A 17,621-nucleotide genomic window follows, 5' to 3' on the forward strand; every position below is an offset into this window, starting at 1 on the left:
AGAATCTCCATCCTTTACTGGACACGGGGGGAAACTTAGTTACAAGGGATGAGGAAAAAGCTGAGGTGCTTAATGCCTTCTTTGCCTCAGTGTTTAGCAGCAAAACCAGTTGTTCTCTGGATACCCAGTACCCTGAGCTGGTGGAAGGGGATGGGGAGCAGGATGTGGCCCTCACTATCCACGAGGAAATGGTTGGCAACCTGCTACAGCACTTGGATGTATGCAAGTCGATGGGGCCGGATGGGATCCACCCGAGGGTACTGAGAGAACTGGCGGAGGAGCTGGCCAAGCCACTTTCCATCATTTATCAGCAATCCTGGCTATCAGGGGAGGTCCCAGTCAACTGGCGGCTAGCAAACGTGACGCCCATCTACAAGAAGGGTCGGAGGGTAGACCCGGGGAACTATAGGCCTGTTAGTTTGACCTCAGTGCCAGGGAAGCTCATGGAGCAGATTATATTGAGTGTCATCACGTGGCACTTACCAAGCAACCAGGTGATCAGGCCCAGTCAGCATGGGTTTATGAAGGGCAGGTCCTGCTTGAGGAACCTGATCTCCTTCTATGACAAAGTGACACGCTTGGTGGATGAGGGAAAGGCTGTGGATGTGGTCTACCTTGAATTCAGTAAGGCTTTTGACACCGTTTCCCACAACATTCTCCTCAAGAAACTGGCTGCTCATGGCTTGGACTGGCGTATGCTTCGTTGGGTTAAAAACAGTCTGGATAGCCGGGCCCAAAGAGTTGTGGTGAATGGAGTCAAATCTAGTTGGAGGCCGGTCACTAGTGGCGTCCCCCAGGGCTCAGTACTGGGGCCAGTCCTCTTTAATATCTTTATTGATGATCTGGACGAGGGGATCGAGTGCACCCTCAGTAAGTTTGCAGATGACACCAAGTTAGATGCGTGTGTCGGTCTGCTCGAGGGTAGGAAGGCTCTGCAGGAGGATCTGGATAGGCTGGAGCGATGGGCTGAGGCCAACTGTATGAAGTTCAACAAGGCCAAGTGCCGGGTCCTGCACCTGGGGCGCAACAACCCCAAGCAGCGCTACAGGCTGGGAGAGGAGTGGTTGGAAAGCTGCCTGGCCGAGAAGGACCTGGGAGTATTGGTTGAATCATATTCATATCATATTCAGTTGGCTGAATATGAGCCAGCAGTGTGCTCAGGTGGCCAAGAAGGCCAACAGCATCCTGGCTTGTATAAGAAGCAGTGTGGCCAGCAGGGCTAGGGAAGTGATTGTGCCCCTGTACTCGGCTCTGGTGAGGCCGCACCTCGAGTACTGTGTTCAGTTTTGGGCCCCTCGCTACAAGAAGGACATGGGGGTGCTCAAGAGAGTCCAGAGAAGGGCGACGAGGCTGGTGAGGGGTCTGGAGAACAAGTCTTACGAGGAGCAGCTGAGGGAGCTGGGCTTGTTCAGCCTGGAGAAGAGGAGGCTCAGGGGCGACCTTATCGCTCTCTGCAGGTACCTTAAAGGAGGCTGTAGTGAGGTAGGGGTTGGTCTATTCTCCCACGTGCCTGGTGACAGGACGAGGGGGAATGGGCTAAAGTTGCACCAGGTGAGGTTTAGGTTGGATATTAGGAAGAACTTCTTTACTGAAAGGGTTGTTAGGCATTGGAATGGGCTACCCAGGGGAGTGGTTGAGTCGCCATCCCTGGAGGTCTTTAAGAGACATTTAGATGTAGAGCTTAGTGATATGGTTTAGTGGAGGACTTGTTAGTGTTAGGTCAGAGGTTGGACTGGGTGATCTTGGAGGTCTCTTCCAACCTAGACAATTCTGTGATTCTCTGGAAAAGATTTTCCTTGTTTTCTTTTTATTTTCTTGAAAATTTGGATATTAAAAATACTTCAACATAAGGTCTTTTATCCTAAACTCTTCTACCTTATTGTTTTATCTTATGTTCATAATTCCCTCTTCCAAAGTTTTCTGTTCTGCTCTTTCTCTCACTCTTTTCATCACATCGTTTTGTCTTTTCCCTGATATTTGGAACATCTTTTCTTCTCACTTCTGCCTGCAAATTTATGACACAATACATTTTGTTTTGCTACATGTTTCTACAACCTTCTTTATTGTAGTGTTTCACTCTCCTTTTTGTATTTGAATCACACTCCTTCTCCTAAGCTGATGTGTTTTCTTTTTGCTGAAAGTAACATAAATGCTTCAGATACAGTACTAGCACTCCAATACTAATGAATAATTGTCAAGTGGAAAAATGACTTTTGGATCTACTCAAGTGAGACATTTCTGGCATGTGGCATAGCAGAAAATGTAAAACTGCTCTCAGTATCCATTTCATCATATGCTGCAGAGTTAGAGTCCAAGATTTAAATTGTGTTAAGCAGCTACAATTTAACTTTCCAACACCACATGAGAAATGTCATAAAGCAGATGTTTAATCCATGTTTCCTATTAAACACTGTAAATTAGCCAAACAGAGTGTCCTACAAAAAAGAATATGGAGTCAAAGCACCAAGAAGAGCTCCCCCAAGGGAAAGGAAGTTGTTGGGAATGCAATAACGTGTTCTCAGAGAGTAAGACGTGCCCCGTCAAGCTCTAAATATCCAGGGTTTCAATCCTTCATTTCTTGCATAATAAGCTTCTGTCAATGTTACCATTGTGAAGACTATCATATTTTTGTGATGATTTAGATGTTTGTTTTCTGGCATGTACCTAAATCCCAATAAATCCTGCCTTTGTCTGTCTCTCAGTGGGAAATCTATGATGCTTATGTGGAGGAGCTTCAGAAAATGGAAAAGTCAAAAGAGAAAGAAAAAACAAAAGCTCAGATAGCAAAGAAAGAAGAGAAGAAGAAGGGAAGAAAGTTAACTTCTCTGGAATCACAGGTACATTTCACAGTGCTGGAAGAAGTTTGCTCAGAGTGGTGGTGGATGCTTCCATAATGCAAGTCAGGTGAAATGCAGCAACGCATGCTGGCTATGTAGCAAGTTCTCTCAGTTGGCAAGTAATAAACTTAAGAAATGAAAATATTATTTTCTGCTAGGAACTGTATTTCCAAAACAGGAGTTACATTTTCGAGTTGCTGTACTTTTTATGAGAAAGCAACAGTGTGAAGCTATAATCTTGACTTCAAACCTTATTTCCAAGAGGGATCTGTGGCTTTTCTTTTTGTCCATTATCATGTTTGTGTCTCATTTTTGATTAGCATGTGAGGCATAAAAGAAATAAGTAGAAACACTCTGACTTTTCAAAGACTTTTCTATGGGATGCAGAGGTATTAAGTATAATCTTTTAATCTGAAAGGCAAATAAATTTAGGATTCCCTCAAAATTTTATTAAAGCACTGTAGTGAAAAACATTTCACTACTTGTTATTATTTTAATGATAATGCTATATAATTATGAAGTGTGTATTTTATAGTTGCATACATAATATATTGTATGTTATACATAATTCTGGGAGACTTGACCTGGATGGGAGTGATCTTTGATGCATTGTTATTCATTTAGTTGGAAAGTGACAGAAATATCTGTCTCCAAGGCTTGAAGTGCTGTGCCACGTTCATTAGTTACACAGCACGGTGCTATCTCAGTCGTGGTGATGTGACCATCCCAAGCAGAGGTCAGCTGCCCCTGAGTTCTGTGGAGTTGCAGGGTGAATGGCAAGAGCTGCTGGCCAGCAGCAGCCTCCATAAGTCTGGTGTCTCAGAGCAGCAGGTATCGTAACTCCTGCCAGGCTCATAGCTCAGCTGGTACTTTGGTCTTGCTGTGAGGCTGGCACTGACTCCTAGTCCAGGCTGCTCTGTCCGAAGGATTTGCTTCATGTTCCAAAATGTTTTCAGAGGGTTCAGGAGGTTTCTATTACCAGAGTTTAATCTATATAGAATAGCGGGTGGTTCTTTTTCTCCCCAACCTAAATTAAACCTAACTTGCATCTAGAATGAAAACTGAAATATTACCATATTGATTAGAGAAAAATGCACTGAGAACTGTAACACAGAAACATGGAATTTAGTTCTTAGTTTTCTCCTAGTACAGATGTAGATATATCAGTGTAACTAAGGTGCATCTATATAATATGAGCTGTCTCCTGAAACTGGTTTTAGCACTCTCATACTGTATGCTGCTACAACTATAGAGGATTTGGTTGGTTTAGCTTTCCCAGTAGCACTGTGCCATCAAAAGTCTTACAGCTTAAGCCGACCAGAAACGTGTTCTGACAGGATTCTGCCTGTGTACAGTGCCATTGAAATTCATGGTCCCTTCTAAGCTGATAAACCTTTCACCCGAGTAAGTGTCACAGAACTAAGCTTGAAGTCAGTGATACAATTACGAGCTTACAGAGTGGACTGCTAAAAGTTGATCATTAAAATGAAATAAAAATTCTACCAATGAAACAATATTGTAAAAACTGCTGCATTCTCAATTGACGACAGTGGGAATCTGAAATCCACTTCCCTCCTTTTGCTGCTTTGCCTTTCATTTGTAGCACTTACCAGAAGAATTGCAGGGAATCCAGCAAGTCAATATGCTGAAACAGTGAAAGGGAAAGCCTCTTTATGCAGAGCCAGCATCCAAAATTGAAACCCACTGTGAGGCTGGTGGGTCAGTTTGAAGTGTATGAAACTGCTGAATTTTCCAGTCCTTAATTGGACACATTTAACCTGGACTAATCCAAAGCTAGACAGAGACTTAAAACAGGCATTACGTCTGGTTATGTGTAGCTGTATGTGTGTTTGAGCCCCTCGCTGTAAGAAGGGTATTGAGTTGCTTGAGCGTGTACAGAGAACAGCAGCAAAGCTGGTGAAGGGACTAGAAAGCAAGTGTTACCAGGAGTGGCTGAGGGAGCTGGAACTGTTTAGTCTGGAGAAGAACAGGCTGAGGGGAGACCTCATCGCTGTCTACAACTGCCTGCAAGGAGGGTGTCAGTCTCTTTTTGCAAGTGACAAGTGGTGGGACTCAGGTGACAAGTGATAGGACATGAATAAGCAGTCTCAAGTTTAGAGACGGGAGGTTTGGATTGGACAAGAGGAGGAATTTCTTCATGGAGAGGGTGATGAACTATTGCGATGGGCTGCCCAGGGCAGTGGTGGAGTCCCCTTCCCTGGAGGTTTTTAAGGTGTGGACGTGGCACTAAGGGACATGGTTTAATGATGGGAGTCGGAGAGTCTGGTTGATGGTTGGACTTTATTTGATTTTGCAGGAAATGGTAATTATGATATTTTCCAACCTTGATGATTCTATGATTCTATGGAAATTAAAGATTGATGACATCAGAATTTCTTCCTGTGTCAAGTTAGCAAATGTAAAAGTGGGTTTTGTGGAGCTTCCAATTCATAGGTTGTATAGTTTGGGCTACACTTAGTGATTGGAACAGAGCTTTTCCAACTAAAGACTTTCTGAGGACATCCTGCCCTTCATCATTGCTGAAGAGGAGCTGTGGAACATCAAGCAGGAGATGTGGCTGACCTGTGCAAAGGCTAAAATCAAGGATCCCAAGGCTAGAAATAGTAATTGATTTCCGCCATTGTTTCTGTAAGGCTAGCAACTGAACAGGAAGAGACTGTGATAGCTACTGAGAAAGCACAGGATTCAGCCCAAAGGGAAGAAGAGAAAGAAGTGAATGAACATTACTGAAGCTGGATCTCTGATGGAAGCGTTTACTATGATAAGAGATGATGAAAGAGAAGATCCAAAAACTCAAGCTGCAGCTGGAGATGACAGTAAGGGTCAGGTGAGGAGTTGAAAGCATAATGAATTAAAAGAATACTGAGGCCCAGAGAGCAGATGACTGGGTGAGGAAGAACATGATCCATGAAGAAGAATATGGCCAAAGGCAGAGAAGAGAAAGAGCCTTGAAGTGGAACAGAAGGGCCTTGCTATGGGAGAAGAGGCAGAATTAAGCCGCTCAATGCACTGAAGAATGAAGAGAAAAAGCAGGAAAGACATGGTTTGGTAAGAGAGAGGCAGCTATCAGAAAAGGGGATGGAGATAACCAGGGATTCCAGCTGAAGGAAGGATGAGTATGATATAAAGAACAATACGAGTGAATAAAAGACAGAATGACAGAAAGTATGTCTGTTGCCTGTGATGCTGGGTTCTTTTAAAGCTCTCAGTATGTCTGTCACTCAAATGGAGCTAGAGAGAAGAGGATGTACTACATCCAAGAGCAGGGATACAACATATGAAACCTTTCCTCAGTTTTCAATAAAGGCAGCAAAATAGAAGATGAAGAACATGGAATACCAAAGAGGAATGATACAAAATTTTCTGAGATGAGAGTAGTTGGAAGCAGAGAGAAACAGGCAGAAGCATTGTATCTGCTTGTCCTGTTCTTACTGTTCCTGAACCATCTGCTTATGGCTCTGATTAAAGAGAGAATCCTGGCCTAGAGATACTCGTGGTCTGATCCAGTACGACCCTCCTCATGTTATGTGAGCAGAGAAATTAGGGTGTCTGAGGTAGAAGCAAAATTAAGCAGAGCTTAATACACCTAAGTTGATGAAAGCTGGCTCCTCTCACTGTGAGGTGACAAGACATGAAATCACAAGTGTAATAATAAGGATCACAGGGGTGGAGCTATGTAATTGGAGAATAACAAGGGTAGATTATATGTAAGAGGCATAAAAATGGTTCCATTAGTCTGACTTGTACCAACACGTGGCAATAGATTTAATTTGGAGGGAAAAAATACAGAAATGGGAGTAAATATGAGAAAATAACATATGTGTTTGCCAAAGGTAGGCTGTATCCAAGTAATCTCATCTTTCTTCTTTGGTAAGAGAAAAGTTGTGGTTTCCCTTAACAAGGAGAGCATAGTAAAGATAATCTAGCTGAAGTTCTGTAAAGCTATTGCTATAATGCCTTTGGGGAAATGATTAGGTAAACCAGAAAGGTTGTTACTGGTACAGACTGAAAGGACTGGTGGAGAGGAAGGCTGGGCATTTTAGAATATTAAAAAATCTTAGATAAGGTGAGGGCTTACTGTTGAAATGACAGGGAGAAACATGAGTGTATCAGCTGGCGAGTTATGGCTATGAAATGACAGGTACATTGCTAGAGAATTGTGTATGAGGGTTAGCAGAGAAATGTTATTTCTGTTAAGTCTGTCCCACAATTGCACTTCCTGTTTCTGAGATATGCCCAGTGAGATAGCCCAGACCACAGGTTTATAATTATCATTTGGAAGCTCATGGATGACCAGCAGTTATTTTTGAAATAACGGCTAAAACCCAAATGCAATTAACCTTCATATCAGTGTTCGCTTGCTGCTGTTCAACACAAGGAGAGTTACCAACTCCCTTGTCTTCATTCTGCTGTTTACAGCGTGTCAGTATTAAAAAATAATGAAAATGAACAAATGAGCACAATTCTGGAAAGGAATAACTACTTGACAGGATTCAAACTGGGGGACTTTATTTGGGATTTGCAGTGGGTGTTTGCAGTGCATTGAGGTGTTGGCTGGGCAACAGAGAGCAACACGTCTGTACCATGCTTTTTTCTTTGAAAGCCTGGAGTTCTTGTAGTAGCAGTGTATGTATTGCAAGAGAGATGAGCAGTTATTGCATTGGTTTTAGGGTGGGGTTTGTCTTCTGGATATAGTGATATATCAACAGAAGCCTTGTTTCATGCTGCAAGGAGTGTGGAGTTGCACATTGCAACTGGCCAGCTGCTGAGAGGCAAATGTGAAGCAATTAGTGTTGATGAATAGTAGAACAAGACCAGAACATTTATTTTCAAAGTAACAGCCCATTATCTATCTTAACATATGATTCAAGTAACATTATTGCTGTTCTAAAAATAATTTATACACAGGAAATAAATGAAACAAATTTGTTAGCTGATTAGCTCTCATTTGGCTAGCTACCCCAGAGTTGCCCTACAAAGAAAAAAATCAGTTTCAAACAGATCTTTAAAAAATGAAATTATGCGTATCATTTCCACTGAAGATTTATTTCAGTAGGATACAGAATAAATCAAACCTGAAATAACACAGGATCCAGTGAGAAAATGACTTACTCTGATGCAGTTTAATGCTAAAAAATGTAGATATTCATGGCTGCATTGCTAACAGCTTAGCTACCTAATAGGAAAGCTCACTTAAAGCTGTTTCAATTCATCTGGACAGTTTCCTGCATTGCAGAAAGCGTTCCACTGGATAATGCATTATTTCTGTAATTACAGGGTCTTTTTGTTTTAAGCTGCTTATCAATGACAGCAACAACACAAAAGATTTTATAGATGTTGCAGGATCTAGCATTCATCTTTGAGAACACAATAAAGCAAGTCTTGTCTTCTGCTCTTCAGTCCAGAATGATGATGTCTCAGGTTGGAAATTCAGAAAGTTTGCAGTGCAGCTTTCCTTGGATGTATAAGAAAGAGAACAAGAGCTACGGTTTTCCTCATGTCTGTAGGGTACAGCACTGCCATTCTTCCCCAGCTCCTTCCAATAGCACAGGCATGTTAAAAGGGAAGAGGGATTTTTTTCTGCGTAGTAGGTGAATAACAGCTTAGCTAACACACCTGACGAACCAGCAGGACTCTGGAGGACCCATTCTTTATACCTAGTAACGATGACTTTTTCAGTGTTGGAGAGAAAATTATTTATTGCTCTTCGCTTTTTCTAAAACAAGTTGTAACCTTTTCAACATTTAACCCCTGTCAATTAAGCTTATTCAGAGCAATATACTGGTGGCAGCCAATGTCATTTTTGTAGTCATGATCCCAATATTGCTGGACAAGTGTTAGCGAAGGTGAATAGCTTTTTTTTTCCTTTTTTTTTTCTGGGAAGCGTTTTAAAGAACAACAGGTCTTGTTGTGGCAGAAGCAGTAATAGCATCTTAAAGTCAAAAGAGTGAAATCCCAGCAATTGAGAGTATTGATTTCTACCTGGGATGTTTCAAGCATCCTCTTTGTCTCCCTCTTCAATTTCTCTCAATACTTTTGAAGTCCTAGTGTCTAAGGAATATTTTGCAGAAAATCAAACTGTTAACGTTTGAAAACATATGTCCCCGTGCTTTCTAAAATTCTTAACATGGCAGTAAATTCTCTGTGTGGTTCTCAAGAAGTCCTCCCACCAACCTAGGAAAAAACTGAAGAACACGAGAGTGGTCACGCTGATTTAAATCAGGTCTCTAACCATAAGAGAATGTGGAGAACACAGCAAGTGTACATCATACCTCTTCCAGCCCCAGATATTCTTCCAGCCTTCAATACTTTCAGCTGTTTCCTAGGCTTGATGTGGTTTGGCACATAGATGGAAGTATCTGTTCAGTCTTCCTTGAACCCATGTAAAATTCTTGCATCTGCAACAGCCTTTGACAGGGAGTTGCACAGATCTGCTTCTGTAAGTCACCTCATTTTCTTTGTTTTTAAGTTGATTTCCACTAACTTCACTTGACAGCCCTACTTTGTGTATTGGAAGAGGCAGTGACTAGTCATCTACTGTCCATCTTCTCAGCTTTTTTTTGGATTTCACAGACCTGTTTCATGTCTTCTTATGCCATCCCCTCCAGACTGGCAAGTCCCAGCCTACTCAGTTTTTCCTAGAACAGAAACTATCCCAGACCATGAGTCATCCCTCTTGCCCTTCTGCAAACTTTTCCAAGTTCTACTTTATCCTTTCTGAGGTGGGAAGAGACTGTAGACATTAATGAAGATGCAGGCAAACTGTGAATTTATAAAAAGTGTTATAGATTATAAGAAATGCTTTTTTTTCTTTTCTTTTTTTCTCCTTTGTCCTGTCATCTTTATGCTCTTGCAGCAAGACTCTGTTTTTGTTGAGTTTGTGCAGGGCCCAAGAAAGAAGCAGAGGGCTGGGATGCATGTAATCCGATGTTATGTTCTTGGTTCTGATTGTGACTGTGCAATGGTTTTGACAAGTCATTTCATTTTTTTTCTTTTAATGTCCAGACCACTCTGTGGGCTGTGCCAAGGATGGCAAGTTTCTTTTTAGTGTCCTCACTGTGAAGGAAATCATGCTGTGCTGGCAGCCATCAGTCCCTGGCAGGGGTTTGAAGATGAAAGGCTTTGAAACCCTGATGAGACTTTGTGGCAGCAGTTGTAGAGGGGGATTCAGGTCCTTGGAGCAGCATGCTGTCAGAGCACTTTCCATATGCCTTGGTATTCTCACATCATTATGCAGAGCTGTGCTGTCATCATCCTCGTGGTCCTGCACAGTCTGGGTGCTTTTAAGCTCTGTCCCTCCAGTTGCTGGCACATAGACCTATTGTCCTACTTGCTGGTTAGTTCATCTTGGATTTTGCTTGTGTTCAGCCAAGCACACACACAGGATTGAACACTCGCATAGAAAGAAACTGTTTAAACTATTTAAAAAAAAAAGTAATAATATCAATTTAATTAATAATATTAAACTGTTAAAAGTTTAAAAAGAAGATGGGATGAGACTATAGTGATCAGGCACTGGGCTCAATCAGATGAGCGTACCAACCTGCCACGTGCTGGCAGTTAAAAAATTACCTTGGGACTGCTGGCCTTGTGAGATGCAACTCCCCCAAAGGTCTCCAATAGTTGCATACCTGAAGCTCTTCCTGCATACCTTCACACCTGCAGGTTTGCCCACATGTGGTGTTTCTTGGCGAGGAGGATGGGATTTTCCACAGTATCAAAGCAATTTCAACAAAAGCTGGATAGCAAGCTGCCCTTCGCATGTTTATTTTATGTTGTACAAGCTCACGGGTCTATGTATACATCAAGTTGGAATTATCCAGTGATTAACTGGAGGATTTCTAAATCCTGTGATTGTAACTTAAGCCATGATACCCTAAAGCTCTCCAGGCAGATACGAGAGGATGCTGATGCATGATCAAACATGACTGTGTTACTGAAGCTAATGAACTATTATCAAGTGAGGTAGGGGAGGGATTGTGTGTGTGCTTTTAGCTCATCCCATCATGAGATAAAATGGATGACCTGAGGAAGACAAGACTCTAACCATCTTCACAGACAAGTGCCTTCTGATTGAGCTAAATCAGGAACAAATTCTGAAGTTACTGCAGCTCAGGTATGGATGGCATTGTGCTGAACTTCCAGATTTATTGCCTTAATTCAAGTGCCCTTATCATTACGTGCTATTGAGATGCTTCAAATTATCCTTTAGCCCAGATGAAAAGACTCAAGTGTTTAAGTCACAAAAGGTCTGAAGGACTTGTAAAAAGGATATAAATTTTCTCTTCCTTTTTTATCTTTTTCAACAGAGTGATGATATAACCAAGATCTCAAAGGCTGCTAAAATAATGGAGCGAATGGTGAATCAGAACATATTTGATGACATTGCACAAGGTACGGCCCTGCAGGGAGATGCTGTTTGCACTCGAGCCCGAATTCCTGCAGATGAGTGGCCACAGCTGTAGCAAGAATCACAATAGATCCTTTGGGGAAGCTAGGAGGAATTTCAGCAAAAGATACCAAGGCAGAGGTTGACAGTGGAAGATTGGAGTGCAGTTAGTGCCCCAATGTGAGAAACTGGTTGGTTACCTTCTGGCATGCTGGTGCCTCCAGTGCCGAATGTTAGAGAAACAGGGCTAAAATGAGCAGGGCTAGCAATTGCTCACTCACACAAGGCAAACAGGACAGCAGACTGCTATCACTTAAAGGAAATGCCCATCAGCCCTGTTTGGGGTAGGGTGGGCCAGCAGGTCTGGTAAGCGTTGTCCTGATGCACTGCCCTCCCTAAGCAGCTGGTTCCCTCCTGCATGCAGGTGCTGGTGACAAATCAGCCAGTGCAGAGCAGCACTCCTGCTGGCATACAGCCCCCATCCACGAGACATATGTAGTGTTGATATTATTTTGCAAGGGTTTTTCTGTCTTTGCTCAGCCACCTCCTGAAAGGCCACATCTAGCTCAGGGAGTGGCTTGAGGTCATTCCTTGCTCGGGGCTGCTGCTTTCTTTTTCATCCTTTGTCTGCTTTCAGATCATCAGCTTTTTGGTGTAAGGACTTCATACTTGTTAAAGTGCATTTAGAAGACTTAGGTGCTGTTTTGGTGTTGGGATGTAAGGACTGAGATGGTTTTTATACTAACAGTTGGGTCGTACAGAGGCCATGAGGCTCTTTCAAAGCTTATCTGTTACTACAGCATGCTAATGTATTTCGGGTTTATTCAACAAGACATATTCTTTGATTTTTGGTTTTAGATTTTAAATATTTTGAGGATGCCTCCGATGAATACAGGGACCAGGGAGGAACCCTCCTCCCTCTCTGGAAGTTCCAGTATGACAAAACCAAGAGACTTGCAGTTACTGCCATCTCCTGGTAAGTTTCTTTAGTGCAAACTTGCCCTCAGCTGTTTTGGAGATGAGTGCAATTAATTATCATGCCACCTTACAAGGCAGTGCAGGTTTCTGTGGGTGTACTTTTTTGAATAATTGCAGTCAGCTACTTTCACAACACCTAAACATGCCAGGTGCTTCTGGATGGGAAGCACCTTGTGTGAGGCTGAGTATGCCAGGCTTGGGACGTTCAGCAAAAGGTGAAGGTACAGCAGGCTTGGGGCAGTGCTAGGACAAAATGAGTACAGTTAGCAGAGCAAATAAGAGTCCCTTCTTGGGAAAGCAGAATAGACATATCGTGTCTTTGGATATGCCAGGCAGTGGAAGCAGGGACATGTGGCCTGGGATGCCATCTGGATGTACAGGGTTGGGCTCTGGAAAGCCAAGGCACAGATGGAACTGAACTTAGCAAGGGATTCAAAGAATAACAAGGAGGGATTCTATAGGTACATTGGTCAGAGAAGAAAGGCCAAGGAGAGCGTACCCCCTCTGATGGATGAGAAAGGAAACATGGAGAAGGCTGAGGTACTCAACATTTTTTTGGCCTCAGTCTTCACTGCCAGTCAGGCTTTCTGTCTCTCTCAAGTTCCTGAACCTGTAGGCAAGGGCTGGGGGAGCAAAGTCCCTCCCACTGTAAACAAAGAGCGAGTCCAAGACCACTTGATGAAATAGAGCAGGTACAACTTTATGGGACTGAATGAGATGCATCCCAGGGTCCTGAGGGAACTGGCTGATGTAGCTGCTAATCCACTCTCCATCGTATTTGAAAAGTTGTGGCACTCAGGTGAAATCCTCAGTGACTGGAAAAGGGGAAACATCACTCCCATTTTCAAAAAGGGTAGAAAGGAGGACCTGGGACCTCACAGACCAGTGAGCCTCACCTCTGTGCCTGGGAGATCATGGAACAGATCCTCCTGGAAGCAGTGTCAAGGCACATGCAGGACAAGGAAGTGATCCAAGCCAGTACAGCGTGTTTATTTCTGGTCAGTCCAAAAACTGTGACTGTTTTTAAAGTACCACTTTAAAATCAACTCTCTTTTTTTTCTGAGGTGTTGTTATCATGGTAATTACCGTGAAAAAATACTCATCAACAACCTGGATGAGTCCTTTACTTTTTAACATACTTGATTCTCCCCAGAACTGTTTTGATCATGCACATAAATGTGAGACTTACATAGCCCCTGCCTTGTGCTCCTCTGCAGCCAAGCCTCTTCTCACTTGTTTGTGGAGCAGTGTGATCACATCTATGTCTTGCCAAAGAGGATCTATGGTGAGACAGAGCAGGACTGCAGTCTTCTGTCTTTTCAAGCCATTGCAGTTACTATACTTTAATAGAATATTGAGGATGTAGTTGTGTGAGAATTACAAAATAGCACTAAAATGAGGTATAAAATTGAGGATAAAAGGGATCTTTTATAGGTAGCTTGTGTTGCAGTTATTCTTGCCTCAAGGAAATTATAACAGAAAGATGGCCCTGGAATTGGAAGAATGACCCCAAATTGCTTTATGTAATAAGCTTTTCTAATTTAATTTTTGTTCTCATATTGTTAGCAGTGACAATGCATTTAGTGGATAGAGCAAGACAGGAGCATTAGGATGCCTAGGTATTAGCCCAAGTGAAGAATGAGAAAAGTTTTTATTTTTTCAGTTCAGAATAGTCAGAGAAAAGAATCATCAGGTAAGTTTCATTTCCATTCATTTCAGTTCCATTTGTTTCACAGAAATTTTTGTCATTGGTTGTGCTGTGTGATCTTCGGGCCAGCAACAGTATTGAACTTTGTCCCATGTAAACCCTACCCTAACTGTCCACAAACAGCAGAAGTTGTAAAGGTAGATGTTTTTCAAATAAAGGGATTTAAGAAGGCATAATAGCTAATTACTCAGTCAGTATGCTTCAGAAAATATGCTGATCATCTTTTCAGTCAGAAGAGAGTTTCCCTTCCTGGTCTGTGGTAATGATCGTGAATTTTTTAACTGATAGCTGTTTCTTGAAGCATCCATCATTATTTAGTGATAGGTAGGGAAACTAAATTTATTGGGTATTGTTCTTTTGTGGCTTAGAAACTCCTTTATTCTTGCTTCTGAAAGATGGATACCACCACATTACTGCCTTTTTCCTTTCCTCAAAGACAGCATTTTTAGAAGTGAAGATTACATGATCATGAAGTGCACAGGCAAAGAAGTGATGGAGATTGACGTTGTATCTCAGTCTTTGCCATTTTTATCCTTTTCATCTACTGCTGTGGTCTTCAGATGTTCTGTTTCTTGTATGCATATTGAGTCCGGAAGAATTACTCATACGTGAACTTTACTAGTGCATATATTCAAAGGGTCAAGCCTTTAGACTGTATGTAATCCTGTGGGAATGGGCTTTGATGTTAATGTGTGAAACACTGTGCATTTCTGTGGAAGAATATGGTTAATAATAAATGAAAACTTATATGAATTTTCTCATTACAGGAATCCAAAGTACAAGGACCTATTTGCAGTGGGATACGGCTCTTGTAAGTAATAAATGCAGAAGTATCATTGAGGGATTTAAAATATTAAACTGGTGCATTGAGATTAAATCATATTATACTGCACAGATTGCTTCTCATAGAAAAGACTCACCTGATTTCATAGCTGTAAATTAAGATTTATCTCAAGATAGGAATTACACCTTTACGTTCTTTGACATGAACGTCCTTCCACAAATAAATAGGCGTAGGCAATGTTAGCCAAGGCTTCTGGTTTATGAAAGTGCTGACTCTCCCTTTGGTCAAGGACTTACCTCTAGAAGCACCACTTAATTCTTTTTTTTTTAACCTGATGGTCTGTGATTGGCATTTCCCTGTTGCCACTCTTCTGATTGCTGAAAGACCAGACGTTTTTCCAGAAGCTAATGGTGAAATACTTCTCTAAATGTAAACTCATTGTTCTCTTGTAGGGGGACATCTTCTAGGGATGTCTCGGAAGACAAGCTCTCCATTAGGGCACATCAGGCCTGTATGTTGTGAAAAGGCACCTCCCCTGCTGTAGTGTCTGGGATTAGATATGTGATAATTATGAGCAGCTATGGACATCTCTGGTTCAGATTTTCCTGTGTTAATCCATTGTAATTTCTATCCAGTATTATTGCTCTCACATTCAGGAAATAGAAAAGAATTCTAACAAGTTGATATTTTCTCACCATTTTTGTGCTGTTTTGCTGTTTGCCTTACATCTACCTGCTCAATTTATCTTTGGGTTGTTTTCTGTTTGATTTGTTGTTGTTTTTGTTTGTTTGTTTTGTTTTTCATTTTACAACATGGGAATCATATCAACAACCTTGCTTTTCCTCCTGTTCAGTGTCTCTTATTGCTACAGACAAATTGACTGCTGTATTCTGAATTCTTTTCTTCACATCTCCCCTTTACTCCTGCCTAGACAGAATAGTTAAGTCACTGTGAATAAACTTTCTCTCTTCCATTCTTCCACTCGCTTCTCTTTTCTAGCTCTACCCAAAGTGCTGACTATAATGAATAGCTTCTTAGGGAAGGGACAGCATTCTAGTAGATCCCCCCAGCACCATTGCTTCGCAGACGTGGTGAAAACTTAATAACCAAAGTTATTAAGCAAGTATTCTTTATTATGGTGCTGGGTGTGCGGGGGATCGTGCCTAACACACACACACAGGGTTACTGGCAGTGTGCTTCTATTAATGGGATATATGCACGTTCATTTCATTTCCTGTAAGTCTCTTGCGTATTCATTAGGTCTCTGAAGAATTATTAACATAGGTTCCTGCCCCTGTTTGCATGTGTACTGGAGTCCTTAGGTGGTCATTGGGGTGTACTCTGGTGGTCTTTTGGTGAAGGCCAGAAGTCTTCTTCACCGCTAAACTTCTGACCCGTCCTTTTTTTTTTTGACAGACTTCAGCAGTCCAAGCCTGTTTTTGCTGGTTCTATTATCTGTGTGTATGCTGTCTTTTTCTCCCTTATCTTTAGGGTCGTCCTGTCCTTACGGTCAATATACAACATACTCTCCGTCTCAGTCCTGTCCTTCTGGTTAATATACAACATACAGCTGTATTAGCTAAAACCTGCAAAACCAACATCCTTTACCTTGTTCCTTGTCTCAAAATCCTAAAGGAAGGAGAGCAGTTGTGAGACAAGTTTTCATGAGGTCTTTCTCACACAGGTCTTTCTGAAGCAGGAAGTGTAGGCTCCTCAATTTTATCTTTTCAGCAGGGTACTCTGTAAACTTCTGAGGTCATTGTGAAGTGCCTCTGGGACTTGCTAGGACTCTAGTCTTTCCCACTATGTAGTCCATGTTCAGTCACATTGCTGACATTTTCATGTAGTGAATGGTGACTAACTAACTTTGCTTAAGATGGGTGATGTTAGTTAAAATGAATACAGAAGAACTACCAAAATCCCAAACTATTTCAAGTCTCCACTGTTGTGTTTTTTTTTTTTCTCAGAGCTAAATGAATGCCACAGCAGTACCCTACCTGCCCTCCAGGGCATCTGCTCCTGGGGAAGATGTCCCCACCTGGCTTACCATTTATTCTGAAATGAAGCAGAGAGGGGCTGAGAAAAGAACAGTATTGCAAAGGAAGCAGAGCCTTCTCCTTGCTTCAAGAAAAGGGTAGGCTACAGAATGGTACTCATAATTTGTGAGAAGGACCAGGTGTTTTGACCAGCTCAGTGTCCCCATTATTTCTAGCAGAAGAACTGTCCTTCTTCTCTGAGTGTTAGTATTTATTTTTTTAAGTAAAACCTGACTCTGCTGTAGAGCACTAATAATCCTTTGTCTGGTTTGAAATCAGTCATGGGGCTACAGGTAACCAGCATTTGAGAACTGCATATAGCAGGATTAGTAACTGAAATTTTTACCCTAAGCACTACAACTCCTGGAGTTCTTTATGGAGGACAGAGAGTAGGGGAGCCAGAGAGAGGACCTTGTCAATAGGAACATCTTTGCCCACCAGCCATTTCGGTTGCTCTGTGTCTGCTTGCATATTACAGGTGGACATTTTTTGCTACCATTCTTCAGGCTGGAAAAGTTATAGTTTGTTGTGAATATTCGGAACTAATAAGGCAAGTTGTTTGGTGTTTATTTTAAGGATACACCTTTTTTGAGTGGATGCTGAAGGATCTCAACTGTGATAAAATGACTAGTGAAACTGAGTGTTGAGAAATGTAATGCATGTGGAATAAAAAGCTCAGCACTGGGCTCAAAGGAAATTGCTGTTATTCAGGAAAGTAGTCTTGAGGTCATTGTAGGTGTTTCTTTTCAAACATTCGGTAGTGCTCAGCAGGAGTCAAAAAGGCAGATCAAAAGCTGATGGGAATTATGAAAGAGAAATAAAACAAAACTTCTGGATACAGTAGAAACAAAATAGCTACATATAAAGG

General features: G+C 41.9%; 1 protein-coding gene across 1 annotated transcript in view; it reads left to right on the forward strand.

Moving 5' to 3' along the window:
* DNAI1 (dynein axonemal intermediate chain 1) overlaps window positions 1-17,621 on the forward strand; it is a 144,024-nt gene that overhangs the window by 22,597 nt on the left and 103,806 nt on the right. Inside the window, exons 9-12 of the mRNA XM_035565893.2 lie at window positions 2,703-2,837; window positions 11,168-11,252; window positions 12,106-12,223; window positions 14,701-14,744. Coding sequence (XP_035421786.2) covers window positions 2,703-2,837; window positions 11,168-11,252; window positions 12,106-12,223; window positions 14,701-14,744 — 382 coding nt within the window. The remainder of the gene's footprint in view (window positions 1-2,702; window positions 2,838-11,167; window positions 11,253-12,105; window positions 12,224-14,700; window positions 14,745-17,621) is intronic.

Source organism: Cygnus atratus, chromosome Z, assembly GCF_013377495.2.
Source record: "Cygnus atratus isolate AKBS03 ecotype Queensland, Australia chromosome Z, CAtr_DNAZoo_HiC_assembly, whole genome shotgun sequence".
Lineage (NCBI taxonomy): Eukaryota > Metazoa > Chordata > Aves > Anseriformes > Anatidae > Cygnus > Cygnus atratus.